At 36.6% G+C, this 18314-nt stretch overlaps 1 protein-coding gene across 1 annotated transcript; it reads right to left on the bottom strand.

The window, feature by feature from the left end:
- Window positions 1-930: 930 nt before the first annotated feature.
- On the bottom strand, window positions 931-12953 carry LOC112185453 (regulator of telomere elongation helicase 1 homolog). Its single transcript, XM_024323706.2, has 22 exons — window positions 12716-12953; window positions 11943-12205; window positions 11006-11154; window positions 10332-10413; window positions 10043-10190; window positions 9683-9839; window positions 9111-9388; window positions 8927-8972; window positions 8373-8514; window positions 8126-8280; window positions 7268-7359; window positions 7013-7111; window positions 6848-6916; window positions 6018-6104; window positions 4695-4754; window positions 4479-4600; window positions 3817-3874; window positions 3643-3748; window positions 3102-3169; window positions 2413-2988; window positions 1556-1701; window positions 931-1280 (listed from the first exon to the last, which is right to left on the bottom strand). The coding sequence occupies exons 1-22, from the start codon at window positions 12815-12817 to the stop codon at window positions 1172-1174; spliced, it is 3114 nt and encodes a 1037-aa protein (XP_024179474.1). The 5' UTR covers window positions 12818-12953; the 3' UTR covers window positions 931-1171.
- Window positions 12954-18314: the final 5361 nt, after the last annotated feature.

Genomic DNA, 18314 nt, shown 5'->3' with positions numbered 1-18314 from the left:
CTTTCTGTTGTAATGCTTCATAAAACAATAATGATGCAATGTGTTTCAAAGATTTAACTACCTTGAAGCAATTAGGTCTTCTACGTATATAATTTTTGCAACGTTGTTCTTTTTTCAAATCCTCGATCCTCAACTGATCAAAACTGGAGATTGTGACTTTTGTGATGCAGAGTGGTGCTCAATCGTATGGTGCATTGGCATTTAGATAATAATTTCATTGATAAACAGTGGACATACGTAGAAGACATCCTAAGGGTAATGTGGCCTCTTAACAATTACTGAATTAGAAAACCACCCCGGAACATCAACCAGACAAATCAGCAATTACATACTCATTGAACCAAGGAGGTCCACTTTCTTTCCAGAACTTTATACCATCTGTTTTCACAGCTTCTTTGGCTAGCATATCTGCAGCTCTATTGCCCGGCCTTGAAATTTTTCTCCAACAGTTCACATCAAAAGCTGGAGACAATCTTCTTATCTCATCAAATATTGGTCCCTCCATGCTCAAGTCAAAATGGGTGGAGTTGATGTCTACAACCACATTCACAGCATCACCTACATTCAATTTCTATTCTTCGAAAGCCATTCATTAGACAGAATCTCAAACCATAGAGCACAGGTTCAATGTCATCAGCTTCTCTTCAGATACTAGCACCAGAACTACATCTACTAAAGCAGGACACATAAATGTCAACGCTAGAAGCAGTAGGTCATTGCCAAAGGAGCCTTTGAACTGATACCGATAAGCATGGTGTTTGGTTTTGCATTCTTCACTTGTGTATCAACCATCATTCATTGACATGAAGAATAATCCTCCTATTTGGTTAGATCATTATTTAGTCGTTCAATTAGCGAGTTGCAATTGATTAATCTGTCCGATGTAATCAATTCTTCTAATCAATGAAATATGTAATCAGTCTGTTTCAATCAATCTGCTTGTCGTATGCAGTATAACTGAAAAACTTACGAGCAAAATGCCCATGTAATTAATTACATTTTCTATTTGTTCAAAACTTATAATGAATGTCAAAGGGACGGGGGAGCCAGATTAAAATTGTGGTTTTCGATGCAAGTGTAAATGCTTTCAACCACTAGAGTTACAACTCCTCACAACTATAAGCTTTCCCTTCTACAAAAGAACACATTGCATTCTATATCAGGTAGCACCTCAGGAAAAACCGGCCTTCTTGTTGTGCATCTCACTCTGAGAAGATCCATTGGTTTGAAAATAGTGCTCATACAAGGAATGATACTTTGCTGGGATAAAATACTTAAATCTGTTGACAATTGCGACAGAAAATTAGTATGAGCCTCAAATGTGAGATGCCAAACTATACATAAATAGACACACAGTATGATCTTTTTACTATTCTCACCAACTTTTTGGTTAAAAACATATTCAAATTTCAATGAAGTACTTTTTTTGTTCTTTTTACTTTCTTAGAGGTGTCACACATTGGTTTTTATCCAACAAGGAGCGGCCATAATATTCTGCTCACAAATAAGTAGCAGATCATGACTACATATATCAGGTATGGATGGAGAGAATTACCTTTTAAGAAGGGGAAGCCTCTCTGGTCCAGAAAACAATCTCGCAATTGATTGCAAAACTTCACTTATGTTCATTGCTTTGGACTTCAGTGCCTTCATCAAATTTACAAATTCTTTATACTCCAAAGCACTAAGTTTCTCTTTAACCTGCAAGGCACAAGGGGAAAAAAAAATCCACAAACACCAAGTTGTTCATATTCAACCTTAAACAGAAAAACTGTGTAATTGCAATGAAGAAGAAACGCCAAACACAACTACCTATATGAGAAAAGGTTTTAAAAGAAACAGGGGTATTCAGGGATCAGGGACAGTCATTTCTGGAAATGTCCAGTAAACAAATAGTGAACTGTTGACCTATTTACATGTCTCAAACTCAAGAAAGATGTTCTGAAGAAGGAAACTGTTTATTTTCCGTTTTCTTGTTTCAACAAGTATTCCGCATAAGGTACTAAAATACCCTTCAATATCCTGTGACTCGTGCCACAAGTCTTTAATTTCAAATGGAAACCATGATTCATAAGTATCCACAATAGTTTTCGATGTCATTTGTCTACCCCACATATTTTATCAGTAATCATTGAGGTTAAAGACTAATCTAAAAACTATTCCTGAAGAATGCAACAATGATAGAATTAAGCATCACGATCCTTGGAAGGCAAGCCAACCTGTAAATGTAACAGAACTTTTTTAAAGCAATAAGCATGTCAGCTGAAGCTTATTTCGGCAAATATAGTGCAGATTTTATATGCATCAGGTGACATCCCCTATCCAGCTTCATACTATGTAAAACTCATTAGAATAAAACCAAATATTAACATCTTGTAACCAGCAATGAGAAAATATCATCAGAATCCTCACCTGAACAAGAAATTGAGAACCTCTCGTTTCCTCATCACCAGAAGGCACAGGACTCGATGTTACACTATTGTCTTTATGCAGCAGCTTTGAACCAGCTTGAGCATTTTGAGTAGTTTCTCTATCAGATGACCTAGATCTATGTGAGCTTTCACTTCTCATTGAACTTATAGTGGAAAGAAGGCCATGCGATTCAAAATCTTTTGTAAGAGATGAATGCTCAATAGAATTTTTAATATGTTGTGCTGCATCATGTTCTGCGCTAACTTTACTCTTCTTCGCAGAACAAGGCGTCATCAGTTCTTCACTCTGCTTTTCATTTAATATTGATTCATCAGTAAGATTAATTACTTTTCTATCTTGATACTGCATACCCTCCCTCTTAAGGGAAAGAAGCTTTTTCTCATTTCCTATTAGGTTATTTGAGCACTTCCATGACACAGACTGATCCTTGCAGCAAGTAACAGAAGAGCGATTAGCAGGGACAATTTCACCCACCAGGCTCAACACTTTTTCCCTTCTAGCCTCAGTAATGGAAGATGATAACTTTACAGGACAGCCTTGACCCACTTGTGTATTCTGGAAGTACAAATCACCAACAAACAGACCACACAAGAAATCACTTATGACATTATTTTTACATAAACAATAATATATATGAGTGGCCACTGTGGTAATGATAAAAGATTTACCCCAGGGAGAAATTTATCAAAATAAAATTTGTCTGAAGGTTGCTGAATTTCCGACTCATATATCTTTCCTGGCGATCATACAAAACACGTAAAGGAAACTATCATTGGCAGCACGATTAAAGGTGCTCACATCACAAAGCATGCTAAGATTCTTTATTGTGAAAAAAGGTATGCATTTAAGGTTTAGCTCAAACATTGGCATTGCTCTCTTAAATTCTATACTCATCCCGATATGATTTATGCAACTCCATGGCCCAAAATATTAGTATCTAAGAAATCTAATATTTAACAGATACATTCAAGTCCATGGCATAACTCATTATAGCAGCTTTTGGCTTTTCTTTAGAAATTGTCAAGTACAACAAATACACTGATGAGAAAATAAAATATCACAAAGCAGATACAACTTATAAGACAAGCTTGGGAATCGCAGTTGAAGATTCCAATCATTATAGAAGTAAACAAGACAATGAAGAGCACGTTAGTATGTTGTATACAGTTAAAACCCTAGAGCTTGAAAAAGTAACTGCACCAATCTTACCCTGTTTTTCAGTTGTTAATAAATTCAGCTTTGTAGGACCCCGAGCTTCTCCATCCCGGAAGAAACGGGTTAATGTAAAAACCACATCCCCAAATTTGGAGTAACACTGAAAAAGACAATGTAAATACAGAAGCGTTTTAAATAGATCAAAAGGTTACTCCAAACCAAAAGCACCTTGATATGAGGTCGTATCCAGAGAGATATTTGAGATTGACGATTTGGCTGTGCAAACCTGTCAACACTATGATGTAAATATATAGAGAGAGGTGTGTATATGCCTAGTATTGGTATAATATCATAAATTATGTGCACCAATTGAAACTGCATCTAAAGAGTTATACAGATTTAGAGTAGCAAATGTTTTTAATATAAGCTAGGGAGCCCATATGTTTAAATCACTTTTGATATCCATTTACAAATGAAAAAAAAAAAAAGACTAATAATAATAGTAATCAGAATGTGGATATGCCCATAAACATCAAGTATCATCCAAAGACATGCTTATGTATCATCTATATATCTCTGTAAAAGTACAAAAAACCTAAAACAAAAATCATTCGAGATCCACTATATCTCTATGCAGAATAACCCTAACAATATTGATTGAAGATTACCAAAAGAAGATTTCACATTCAAATGGTAATAAGATTCTACCTCCGGCTATAAGAAGTGCTTAAAAAAAATTGAAACTACAGATTGGAAAATAAGTCAACTCTTGTAAAGTAATAGAGATAAATTTGAACTATGCCTAGTAAAGAAAGAATTATCAAAGTAGAAGTTAATGGTTATTTTCGCTGTTTTGTAGGGATGGTAGGAGCGGAGGGAGGAGAAAAAACCTTTCATCAAGAAAAATAATTGCTCCATAATCATGACGATGCCGGATTACACGTCCAACAGCCTGATTCACCGCGCGTGATGCTTGTTGATTGTACCAGTCTTCGCCAGTCAGAACCTGCACCTTCAGTGTTTTGGTACATTACAAGGAAAATTAGCAAAGTCAATGAGGAAAAGCACTTAACATGGTGTATCAGAACAAGCAATAGGGGACATACCTTACATACTTGCCGTTGAGAATGTGCCTGTTCATCTAAGTACTCACGTTTCAGACGAACCTGTTATATGTTGCCATATCATATGTACAAGGAAATAAAGCTGCATAAGTAACACTACAACACATGGCAAAGAACCAAATTCATAGAGCATGCACATGATGTCATTTTCTAGATCATCATGCCAAGAACTATAAAAGTAACCAAGAAACCACAGCAATAGATCAAAATAAAGAATGAGAGAGACTATATCAACTTATTATATTAAGATAAATATTAACCATTAACATGATACATACAAATCATAATTATATGCATGTGTATATCTTTAAGGTATTTATGCATATAGAGCACACTTGAGTCTTAACAATAAATAAATAAAAAATCTTTGGTTGTCAGATTAATATAAACTAACACGTAATTGTGCACAATGACTGGGTTCACATACAAAAATCAAATAAGGAAAAATGCTCAGTATATGAGTTTTAGGAGAGAAGAATCTTCTTCTTCTTCTTTTTTTTAAAAAAACAATAAACATGTAGAAAGGGTGGATTAGTAATCCACAACCTGAACACGAAAACAAAATCCAAGATCTCTCTGAAAGACTACAGGACACAAAATCTAAAAGAAACAATAAAAATAAAAATAAAAAGAAAAGAAAAACATCACTTCAGCTCTCAATGTAATAAAAGAAAGAGAGTAATCCCTAAAGTTAACAGAAACTAAATCCCATAAATGACCAAAAACACACTGGATTCCAAACATCTTCCACCCCTTTGCCCTTATAGTCCTCAAGTATTCTTCTATTATGTTCCATCCAAATGACCTAGAAAACTATCAGCACCAAACATCCTGACAGCAAATTAGCTTTCTTCCCTTTACCGTCAGATAAATTCTATACCAAGAATCAACACATTTTACAGAGTCTTGTATCTGATGTTTAAGCATCAATAGTACTCATGATTCATGAACATCACATTCCAGAGGTAATTTGAGTTACATCAACACTGATTTAACACACTAGTGCAGAAGTCTCAAACCTACTGTAATTTCTAAACATCAATAATAACACACGGTCAACATTACATATGAGATTTAGGTTCAGGTGAATGCACGTAGGTACTAGAATTAATTTTTAATATTAGGTGTAACATTTTTCATCAATGCTACAAGTCAAGCAAATTCAAATTCAAGCAGAAAAGGTCAAAATGATTTAGTGTCAATAAAATTACCAGTCTCAATTCCATCTTCTTAAAAAGGCTATGAATTTGATGATAAAGGCATTTAAAAGGCAATCTGAAGAAGAAACAGGGAAAAATTATAAACCTTAGGATCAGTCCACGTGGCAAATGGCATACCAGTAACAATTACAGCTCTTCCAGCGTGATCGGCAAAATCTAATCCTTCACTTACCTGACAAATTAATCAAATCAACTATGTCACTAGATTTCAGAGAGACAGTCTACAGCAGATATATAGTAAGACAAAGTGTTACTAGGTTGAAAAACTCATTAATGTTTAGGTAGGGAGCTTAAACCAAGAAACAAAGATCTTGTAATCAGCATTAACATCTATGCTTGCCACATAGACAGCCTAGAGCAGCTAATGTCTGGATGTATCTTTAACAGTAACGTCACTCATGCATGTCAACACTATGCATGCTACAGTGAAGCTAATACCATAATACAGTATATCCAGCACAACAGATGTATTGCTTCTGGAGTCCAAATGATACCACACTCCAAGGCAGTTTTTTTGTTATCAATATGAGTACCTGTATACTTTCAAAAATATGAACAAATAAGCATGCCTCGTGCAACAAACCAATTTTGTAGAAATTAGCCTATTTTGGTTCTTTAGAGCATCTGCAGTCTCCACTTCCCCAATTCGGAACATTCAGTCAGAAAGGAGTCATCAATGCAAATCAATATCCAAAGGATTTTGTCAAATACATCTCATATTGGCATGACAAGACAGACATATATAAAATGTTTTGTTTTGTAGAAACTTATAAAGTATAACCTAGGAGGCTTTTAAACATCTGATTGTATGAAAGTCAAATGTCACAGAAATATATTTCAATCCTTTCCAATCAACAAATATGAAGAAGTCTTCCACAGCCGAAGATGTGAATAATTCAGAATATAAGAACATACCTTACCACGGCAAACGGCAAAAAATATTGCACCAGAAGCTGAGGTGTCCTTCAGCTTAGCCATATAGTCCTGCCAGCAAATAATCAGATAGAACATGTGACGGCAGGACTACCTTGATGTAATCATAAAACAAAAGGCTGATTCTTTGTATGTCTTGTCATTCACCTCAATTGATGAAAGAAATAATGAAGATTGTCTAGGTTCTACAACAGGTTTCTTGTGTTTGGAAATTCTTTCCCATATTGTAGTTGAATTGGCATGGCTCTGCATAAATAGAACATAACGTGTGATACTCATGAGACGGAAGCACCTCTGTTGTAGTTTGTTGTGTCTGTTAATAAAATTTCTCTTCTAAAAAAAAATAATAATAATAAATAAACCAAACTGATTCGACCTCTTCACCCAAGATTGATTCCTTACCATATTCTTCCAGCACCCAATGCATTGATCCAAAAGGTAGTAAGAAGGAAAGAATACAAGCAATCCATCAGGTACAATTCGAGCAAAATTGACTGAAAAATCAAAGTCAAAAGAATCAGACACATTTCGCAAATGATAACCAATAATGTTCAGCCTACAGCAAGATGGGGTTTTGCCATTTTGGTAGTTTGGTTGCGTCTGAGAGAGCGAGAGAGAGAGAGAGAGAGGAAATAATATGCAATCTGAAGTTCTGAACTAAATTGTATATATATGTGCATATACATCACTGGCAAGTAGCAGACTAGCAGGCCATGAAAAATTGTTGCATTTAACAATTGTTGAATCAGCCAGCAGTACCAGGGGAAAATGGTCTATAACGACGCCCAGTATGACGTATTTGAAAAACTTTAAATTCTATTAGTGCAATAAATTCATTCTAGCACTTCATCCAAATTATAACTCTGAAACAATAATTAAGCATTTGTTAGACTGCTCACTTTGACATTGTATCGAAATAGGTGAAGTCTAGATCAGTGGCAAGTGCAGCCATCATTGGGAAACAGGTCATGCAAAATTGTTGCATTTAACAATTGTTGCATCAGCCAGCAGTACCAGGGAAAAATGCTCTGCTACTATGCACGACTATGACGTCGTGTTTGAAAAACTTAAAATTCTATAAGTGCAATAAATTCATACTAGCACTTCATTGGAATAATAAGTTTGAAAACAATAATTAAGCATTTGTTAGACTGCTAGCTTTGACATTTTATCAAAATAGGTGGTGTCCGGATCAGTGGCATATTAAATACCAATTACAACATTATTTACTATACTTTTACCAGTAAATACGGTACTTACCAATAGCATTTCCAAGTTCCTGCTTATACTCAATCGAGTCACGAGTTCTATAAGAGGAGTTGAAAGAGCAACCCGAAGGGCCAGCTGGAACGACTCCAGCCCATATCTGATTAGGGGTAATAACATGAGGATTTTCCAACCGCACAGGAAACTCTCTGAGAAACAAAAGAAATCATTTTCATTTTTGGAATTTGAGTCGGCCATAAGCATAAACAAATCAAAGAAAAACAGCACAAAAATCACTTACATTTTCAGCTCCTGTGCAAATGATTCTAAGGGAGATAGTGTGCCAGATGTCAATATAATAGAGCCTACATCCAACTTGGAGAATTCCTCCATTGCAATTCCAGGATGAAAGCACCACCAGCTGAGTGTCCTAGATGACTTACCTGGAATAACAAATAAAGAATACAATTGTCACTATCACATGTTATAAATATAAAATAATGTGCGAAGTTAAGCTGCTTGGCCTAATAGAAGCTGCAGTTAGGTACCTTTCTTGGACTATATTATTATATTTAAAGCTATGATGAAGAACTTTGTCAGACGAAGTACTTCATTAGAATGCATTATAGCCATTTATGTTTTGTTTTTACATTTTTTTTAGGGGGGTGAGGAGAAGAAAACACTTGGAAAAGTATTATCTTTTATAATACACAATGGGATTCCAAAAAAAAAAACACATGTATACTGTGAGAGGACTGCGCACGACAAACAGTAATGCTCAATGTAATATTCTAAAACTGTTACATAAAATAATGAATTTAAATTCCAATTATCAGAAAATGAGTGTTTAGTTACCCTTTAAACCATCTGTTGCACTTCCTTGAACTTCCTGTACATGAACCTAAAATGAGCAGAACAGTGTTCTTTATTCAGACAAGTAGTTCATTATTCTGAAATAACAAGGCAAATAAAACTGGAAACAAGCCTCCTGCTAAACTTCCACAGTGATAATAACTAACACATCAAGGTGCAAACTTACACGATAGGATTTTGCATTGCTTATATCTCTGAAAATTGTATTCAGGATGTCACTAATGCTTTCCAGCCGGCAGACATTGCGTTTAGCATTCTGCTGGTTATCTTCCTCAATAAGTAGAGTAGCTTCCTCAATTATATTAATGATCATAGGAACAGTATCATGTGTGATGTTTAGATCAGCAAGGAGTTCATAGATATACGCTCCAGGCTTAGTGTATCCCAATTCCTTGGATTGAATAGGCACTTCAGAAATTCGCTTCTCAAGCTTCAAAAGAAGCGCTGCAAGATATGAATCACTGGTAAAAACCAAAGCCAAATATAGTTTTGTGGAAGAACACCACATATCCATGGCAAGACCAAAAGACATACCAAAAGCATGTTGTCCTAAACTGTAAGAAAAAGGACACTGTCAAACAGGTTGACCCAACTAGGAAAACCAATATAATGGGATATACAAGGTTGAGTCCTTAACAAGTTATCACTACTATAGTGACTGTTTACTGGCATAGTACTGACTGGAAATAGCAACTTCGGTTAATACTAAATACTTATCAGTAGATCAAGTGGGTTTACCTCTAAGAATCGCAAAGTTATCTGGATTTTTTGATTTATCAGTTGATTCATCCCTTCTTTGTACGGAAAGGTCAATACAATTTTTCGCTTCAGAAATGCATGCTGTAAGAAGCCAAGATGGCAAGTCAAAAGAAGCCGCATCTGCACATATGCTTTCCTGCATTATGTTTAGATTTATGTTAACTGATGTAAAAATTCAAATTACTAATTCTGCATGAATATAAACTGAATATTTTTTTTAAGTTGCATCAGTTCTAAGAGTGTCTGAGAGAATAATTATATAGCTTTCAGAGATTTACAGCCAACTTAGACAAATAGAGTTTATATATCAGAAAGTTAACATTTCAGTGTAATCCTTACCAGGTTGTGAGCTTCATCAAATATGAGAATACTGTTTTTCCAGTTAATTTGTAGTGATTTTCTAAACCCGCGATCAATAAGATAGTTGTAAGGTACAAATAATATATCAACAACCTTATGAAGATCCCGGGATAAGTAATAAGGGCACCTGCAACAAGGAGGTAATAAGTAAATGGCAAGCTAATTCAACATTAAGCAACAATGGGAATGGGTTTCAGGGAATAATAGAAGATTGGAGATGTATGCTATCATTTTAATGTGGTGAAAGAACACCGATAAAAGAACGTACGGCCCAGACTTTCTTCCAGTATTGACCAAATCCTCAATGTCAATAGGTTCATCTCCAAGATGAGAATTATTCTTCAAGTAATCTACAACAGAAGCACCGACATGCAAATTAGATTTCTTTAAAATGTCCGTTACAGTCAAGTTAATGCAGTCAGTGACACAAAAAAGAGATGAAAAAGAGTATAAAAACTTCACAACTTTACTCCATTCAACAAATATAATACTAATCAAAAATCAAATCGTTATAACATTCTTAATACATAATCTAGTCAGCTTATTTAGGACAAGAAACTTCATAACACATAACTCATCTACCCTCCCCACTCAGTAACTTAATAGAGAGCTTGACATATCACGACATCCAAACAATTATAACATATAGGACCACAAATTTCAGCAACTTAAAACACACCTGCTCACCATCCACCATGCATATAAAGCACCAGCTAACAATAAAATGGCATTATTAAACATAATCAACAGCCTCAATAATTCTCCGAATGCTAAAGTCAAGCCAAGCAGTTCTACATTATGAACCGCGGTACACAAAATTGTAATCAATCTATAACAGAAAGGGCAACGACATTCATCCTGTCAATTTACTAGTTACTATATGTAATTATGTGTGTGTGTGTGTGTGTATCAACTAACAAGCATAAAGTTATACAGACATACCAGCAGTACGAGAATAATGTTTGCAATAACGCTTTGTACGCTTTCTACAGAGGAAGTGACAGGCATTCGTCTGTGCTTTTCCATGAAGTGAACTCACTTCATCATGAATGCATAGTTGCTCTCGAGAACCCAATACTACCATTTTCGGCCTGCAGATTGTCAAATATTAGTTCAGTTTCTAATGTTTTGAAAAATCAAATGGAAAGCACACAAAAACTCCAACTTGGAGAACAATTCCTCTAATTAGTAGTGAAGCATCTTTATGTGTCAAGACTCAAAACTAACTTTGAACAGCTGGTTATTCAAGTTGCAACATTGACTACCACAAGTTCACAGCTGTAGTGAACAAGTTGGCAATCAGCAACAGCTCACTGATTATATAATCAATATATGCCACAGTATTATGTCATGTCTAAGTAAACAAATGCTGGTATATGTTAAAATATCCACAAATTGACCTTGGATTTCTGTTGGACAAGCAATCAGTGTAGTCTTTAGGTACCGATCAATAAGACAACTAACATGTGGTCTATATGCAGTTACTGAAAATTACATTCCTCCTGGGGTTCGGATATTTGTTAAATAATGCATGGTTCAAGATGTGCAGAACATCGCCTTAAAAACAACCAAAGGAATATGTCACAGAAGCTATTTATATATTGAAAAATTGAATGAAATAACATCTACAAAGAATGGGTATCATTGAAAGCCCAAAACAGCAATAGATGGTGTACACTGCAAACTACCAATCCTTTTGAGGACAAGAAAAGGCATGTTGTATATTCAACACTGCAATGTCAGGAAGTTACACTGGAGTTGTGCATCAATTGGTGAATAAAAACAAAAACGAAATGGAGATTCAGTGAAAAGTAATCATGGTAATAAACTCCAAAGTAGAACCCATACTAAATAATTACAAAACCATCCAATGACTGACCTGTAAGAGCTTCTTTTCAACTCTTGAATTACTTGCCGGATCTGGCTGTGAGTGCGGGACGCATATATTATGGTAGGATGATCTTTGGTCTGGGACTGGGACTGGGACAATGAAGCACCTGATTTATCACCATTGATCTGACTCATCTTCACATTCGGACCAGTTGAGAAAACCCCCAAGCTCTTCCTCCAAGCCAATGTGGCGCAGAGAAGACAAAGGGTTTTCCCAGTTCCAGTCGGACTCTCCAACAGTGCGTTAGATCTCTGCAGCATTACATATGTAGACACAAATCAAAATTACACCAATGACACGAAACAATAATAATCATAAACAACCTTGACATGTCTTAATAACAGAAATTAAGTAGGACCTGAAACAATAATGATCACAAACAATGTCCATATGTCTTAACACCGCCGAAAGACGATTGATTCATGATACCCAGTACACAAACTATCAGTCCGACTCCAAAGTTCCCCAATTGTATACTGATGTGAACTTGAAAATTAGGCATACTCATCCTACATCACTAGGACTCACAATCATTATCCAATGACACAATTCAACTCCAAACCGGGTCCGATCACATACCCGAATACTCATCTATCTAAAAATCTCACAAAGCACCAAACTGAACATCACACAACATCCCCAAAAAAAAAAAAAATCAATTAAGCAAAGTTGATTCCTTTTTATAAAAACATAACAGCAACTTCTGGGTTTCAAGAGCAAGAAACGAAGTATCGAAATACAGAGATTAAGGGGAAGCTTACTTGTTGGAGAGACTGAATGACTTTCTCCATGTAAACGAGCTGGCAATCGTAGGCCTCGAATGGGAAATCGACATCGATGCCTCTGATATTGTAAGTTGGCATCTGTTGGTACAAAAAGGAGAGAACTTGATTCAATGAGAATTTGGGTTGATGATGTCAAATCCACAAACCCTAATAGCTACGGGGAGATTGGGGAAATAGACTCAAAGACTGCGCATTTTCCCGCCATGTCGCTCTTTACACCAAGTTTGTTTGGCTTTTTTTTTTTCGCGCAAAATATCGTGCAATTACTTTTATTTTTTTTTAGGAAAAATTTTACAAACATTAAATGAAATAAAGGCCACTAATAATTTCTATACTTAAAGTTATAAATCATAAACTTTAGTACACAGACTTAGAACTCCAACCCACTATTTATACACGACGTCAATGACGCCGTTAATTTGAGAGATAATTTGGTCTCTTCCAATTTTTACTGTGGGCACCCAGCTCTCTCTCTCTCTCTTACTCTGGCCACCCACCTCTTTATCTCTCTCTTACTCTTTATTTCTCCAACATTTCGTTGCATTCAACCAGAGCCACCAAAAGCCCCAAATCTTTCAAAACCCAGATGCTCCTGGGAGCTCCAAGGCAGTGATCAAAAACCCCAAAACAGCTTCACTAAGATTTTCTTCTCTATTCCATAGCTCAAACCCACCTCATTATAAAGGAATTACACCCATATGAGAACGAAGCAGGAACATTACTAGTCTACTGCTATTTGCCTCACAGTAATGGCGACCTCGCTCTCGTCCCTCTCCTCAATTCTGAACCAAACTCGCCTCACAATACAACCCGACCCGGCCCTGGAAGCCGGAGTGGAATAAGTTTCCAGTGACGGAGAAGGCGAGATTGAAGACGAGGCAAGGAGTGAGGACAGTTGGGCTGACGGAGGCGGATGTGGTGGATCCGGATTCGGGTTTGAGCTTGAAGCGAAACAGGTCGGATATGTGAGGCGGGTCCGTCATGTTGGGGCTGGGTCGAGTGGTTTTACACTGGCGACGTCGGGGTTATGCACCCGGACAGGTATCTGGAGATGAGCATAGGGATTGTGGTTTAAGGGTGATCGGTGATGGGGATGGGCCTGGGATTAGAATTAGAATTAGGATTTTGGTGGGATTAGAAGTTGGTTGAGTTTGGTGGGTATGGATTTGGAAGGTGGAGGAGATGTGGTGGTCGTCGGTGTCAAGCGTTATGGGTTTGGGTATGTGCGGGGAGAGAGAGAGAGAGAGAGAGAGAGATAGGAGATCCGTTTTTTTTTTTTACCAAAAAAATGAATCAGAGTGTAAGAGTACTAAATTACCCTTTGACAAATGTATAATGACACAAGAGTTAACAGTATGTCTACAAAGTGGGTCGTGCTCGAGAGTCCGTGTACCAAAATGATCGGTTTGGAACATTATGTATAAGAATTATTAGTGGCCTTTATTTGGTGTACTGTTTGCAAAATTTTCCCTTTTTTTTTAATATATTTGAAGATAATCGAACCGATGATTTACATCGAGCCTAATTCTAATCTAATTCTCAGTCCTTCATATTATTTGGGTTAATCCAATGACACGTGTAAATTTACTTTTAATGAGAAACGATGGGCAATTTTTAATATTTTTAAATGACGAATAAATATTTTAAATTTTAGTTGATATTATAAATTTGTGGTCTTCCTAAATATACCCAACAAAAAATGGTCTTTCTAAATGTACCCAACAAAAATCTAAGAACACCTAGCAATATATTACCTTTCATTAGGACAACTCCAACAAGGGGGTTTCATACCAGATTTTGTAAAATTATAGGACTCTTCATCTCCAACAAGGCTTTTTAAGGGGAGATGGTCCTAGTATTATTGGACTTGGTCTCATCCCAAGTCTCAAATATGAGACTTTTTCAGAACCAAGACCCGTTCACTATAGATGGGGGCCACCAAGTGGGCTGTGACAGCCCAACTCCGGACGAAACGCGTTGGGAAGGCACGTTGAAAGGGATGCGCGTGCAAGCTGAAGGAGAAGAAGGGCACGCGCTATAGTTCGCTGGAGAGAGAAAAGTCAGCTGAGGTGTCTGCTGTAGTGGGACCCGTGGGCCACAAGCTGTCCCCTACTGACCGTTGTAACCCCAGAGGTTATATGTAATCAACGGCTCCGATCCGTCCATTTTAAATAAGGATAGTGCTAATGTTGGGCTTGTTTTTTTTTTTTTCCTTCAAACGGATATATTTTCAATCTGGGAATGAGATTTGAGAGAAAAAAATATATATCAACGGCTCTTATTAAATCGAGGGTTATTAATTTCATTTTTAACCAAAAAATTATTTTAAAAAATATACATGTTGGAACAGTAATTTTTAGGAAATTCTATAAATACCATCTCATTCTTTCCTAATTCCTCACACCAAACATTCTCCATCTCCTTCAAAAATTTTCATTTATTAACCCATCTTCTTGTTCGTACATTTTTTTGTTTCTCTTGGAAAAAATGGGTCCAAGAAAGGATTCTTGGAGGCACAATGAAGACGTTGTTCTTTGCCAAGCTTGGATCACCATTGGTGGTGGTGGTGCTGTTAGAACAGAGCAAACGTCGGATTTATTGTGGAATCCTATTGCGGACACAACTGTACAAATCTTCTAAATAATTTGATTGTTTGTCATATATGCTGACACAACAGGAAAAAAAAATTATGAATTTTTTTTTTTATAAAAAAAATCATTAAATGATAAGAATAATTTTTTAATATTATAATAAAATAAAAATTAAGATTTTTATCTTATTTAATTAAATTAATATATTTTTAATATAATATTCATAAACATTATACTCATATTATATTTTAATCAAGAATAGTGAATATAACACCTCAATATTTTTTTTGTTTGAAGCGCCCTATATTCATAAGCTAGAATAGGTCATTACATACTCATCCGCTATCATCTAAATAGATAAAAAGATAGTGGTAGTATCCACAATAGTACATAGAAAATAGACATACTCCTTGTACAATCAAATACGTAGACATAGCGGGATCCCCCTTTGGTACTACGCCGGAGGCGCTAGAAGGATCCGACCCTCCCAACCTAACTATTACCCAGTAAATCTAGTCGCCTAGAGACCTTAATTGGTGTACAACTAGAAACATGGAATTAAGTCGACAAGATCAAGACCCATAGGTAAAACTAGATGCACACAGTGCCTAGATTGTCCTTGAAAGTAGGGATTATTGAAAAGACTAAGAAAAACTAAATAGGGTCTAGGTCAAAACAACCCAGCCCAAAAATTGTAGCTCAATAGTCCCAAGAAAGAAACCCAGCTCAGGCCCAACTATGAATATCTTGAACCAGGCCCACCGTCTATCTTCAACCTCACCAGTCGACTGCCGCCACCGGATACCAGACCCTGCCGCCGCAACCGATGCTAGCCCTCGCCACTACCACTGACGCCAGCCTCGCCGTAGCAACGCAAAGCCCGGTCACGCTGGCTCAACCCACGTCGAAGCCCGACCAAGCCACATTAAAACTAATCTGATGTAGTCCGATCCAGCAAGTCGCCACCACCATCCAGACCCTCCATCACGTCGCCGATCATAGAGATCAAGGAAGTGCCTCCGCGACACTCGACCCACGTTGTGCCGCCTCCCACTGAGCCCAAGATTTCTTCCGATGCTAGTCGCCAAAACCATCCAGAGCCGGACTCGAGCCATAACCCCTCTCCAATAAGCTATCGGGCCTCTAGTTTTCAAATTCTCGTCCGTCAGCAACCTCTAGCGGGCGAGGAGAGCCAACGCAGCCCAGGCGTGCCGCCAGACAAGAAGAAGAGTGCAAACCCTTGACCAAGAAAACAGTCCAGGTTTTGTGGAGCTCGTTTTTTTATTTTCACGCCTCAATAGACCAAATGTTTAATGAACTTAACTATATAGCACCTCAATATTAGAGATGAGAGTTTAGTCTTATATGAATAGTGAATCAAAGGGGTGCTAAACTGAGAATAGCACCCCCAAATAGAACCTATTGTTGGAGTTATATGTAAATATATACTCATCAATTGTTCCTAAAATACCCTCATAAATTACACCCAGCAAAGAAAAACTTCTCGACCAACACAACGTCTTTCTACTCATGACTTTAGCTATTCGATTCAACCATTATACTTGATCACGTTGGTATTTCAACATTCTTTGCTTTACCTAGGTTTTCGTCATTATCATTGAGGAGGTTTAAAGTATTAATCATCAATTTTCCCTTTAGTTATCGATTATATATAGAGAAAATTTTACAAACAGTACCCCAATTAAAAGTCATTCATCACTTTGGTATATCAATTTCAAAAACTATCACATTGATACCCCAACATTAAAATCTGAACCACTTTTAGTACATGTCGTTTATAACGGCGTTAAATCTCAATATTTATAGGGATATTTTCGTCTCTTTATATCTTAAAGCAATATTTTTTGGAGAAAATTATCTAAAAATCCTTTTTTTAAGCTTCATAATTCATAGTCCTCAAAAACCCCTAGTTTATTAGGAATTTTTTTAAGCCCTTTTTAAAAGTTTTGTAACAGTGAGGCTTTGCGATAATTCTTCGAATTTTCTCGAAGTCAATTGTTTTACTAAGAGTCATGAAGGTGATAGAGGAGTAGTGAAAAATCAAATTCATAGTTTGGTTGTTGAGCTTGGTGGAGCTGATGATGATCTTGCGCATCAATTTAAATTGAAAATTCAATTAGAGTATCACTTGCAAAGATCCAATCATCTTTGAAAAGCTATTGTTGATTCTTTCAATCTTATCAACCAATTTCCTTCGCGCTCATTAACATCCACTATCTCGCGGCTCTTGATTTTGATTAAAGTTTTATTTATCTAAATTTAGGGAGATTAGTTCCCATAATGGCGACCGAAAGTTCTATTGGGGGGCAATAGACGTTTTGAATTGATGTAATCTCCTTTTTTTTTTCTTTAATCAAAGTTTTATTTGTTTAATTTTAGGAAGATTAGTTCTCATTCCGGTATTCGAAAGTTCTATTAGGGGGCAATACAGGTCTATTGGGGGGCAATACAGGTCTATTTGAGGGCAATAAACCTTTCCGGCAACCTATGAGATCTCTGACGACCTCTTTGAAGACCTTGGGCAAGGTTTTCAGAGAAGTCCGGTGGGCGGCGGCAGGTGACCAGAATCTGGCGACTGGTGACCGGAATCCGGTGAAAGTTAGCCAGTGACCTGAATCTGGTGAAGTCTCTTATGACTTCTCTCCCTCTCTCTATGTAACAAAGAGGTGAGGGTAAAATAGTCTAAAAAAAACGTAATGGGGTATTAGAGAAGACATCTTTAGAGTGTTTTTGGTAAGGGAGAATTAAAAAACACTTAATGAGGTGAGTGGGTAAAAAACCCTAAAATTGGGGTAAATGGACAAAAACCCAAACTCAAAACTAAAAGTATTGTGAGTTTGTAAAATGACCAATTTGGACATGAAAGAATTTTTTGCTGTAATTGTTTGGTTGATAATCATGTTCAAGATTTAGCAACAACAAAATCATACTAATTTATTGCTACCAATTGGGGCTACTTAGTA

Source organism: Rosa chinensis, chromosome 2 (genome assembly GCF_002994745.2).
Source record: "Rosa chinensis cultivar Old Blush chromosome 2, RchiOBHm-V2, whole genome shotgun sequence".
Taxonomy (NCBI): domain Eukaryota; kingdom Viridiplantae; phylum Streptophyta; class Magnoliopsida; order Rosales; family Rosaceae; genus Rosa; species Rosa chinensis.
This window is presented reverse-complemented; position numbering and strand designations above follow the sequence as displayed.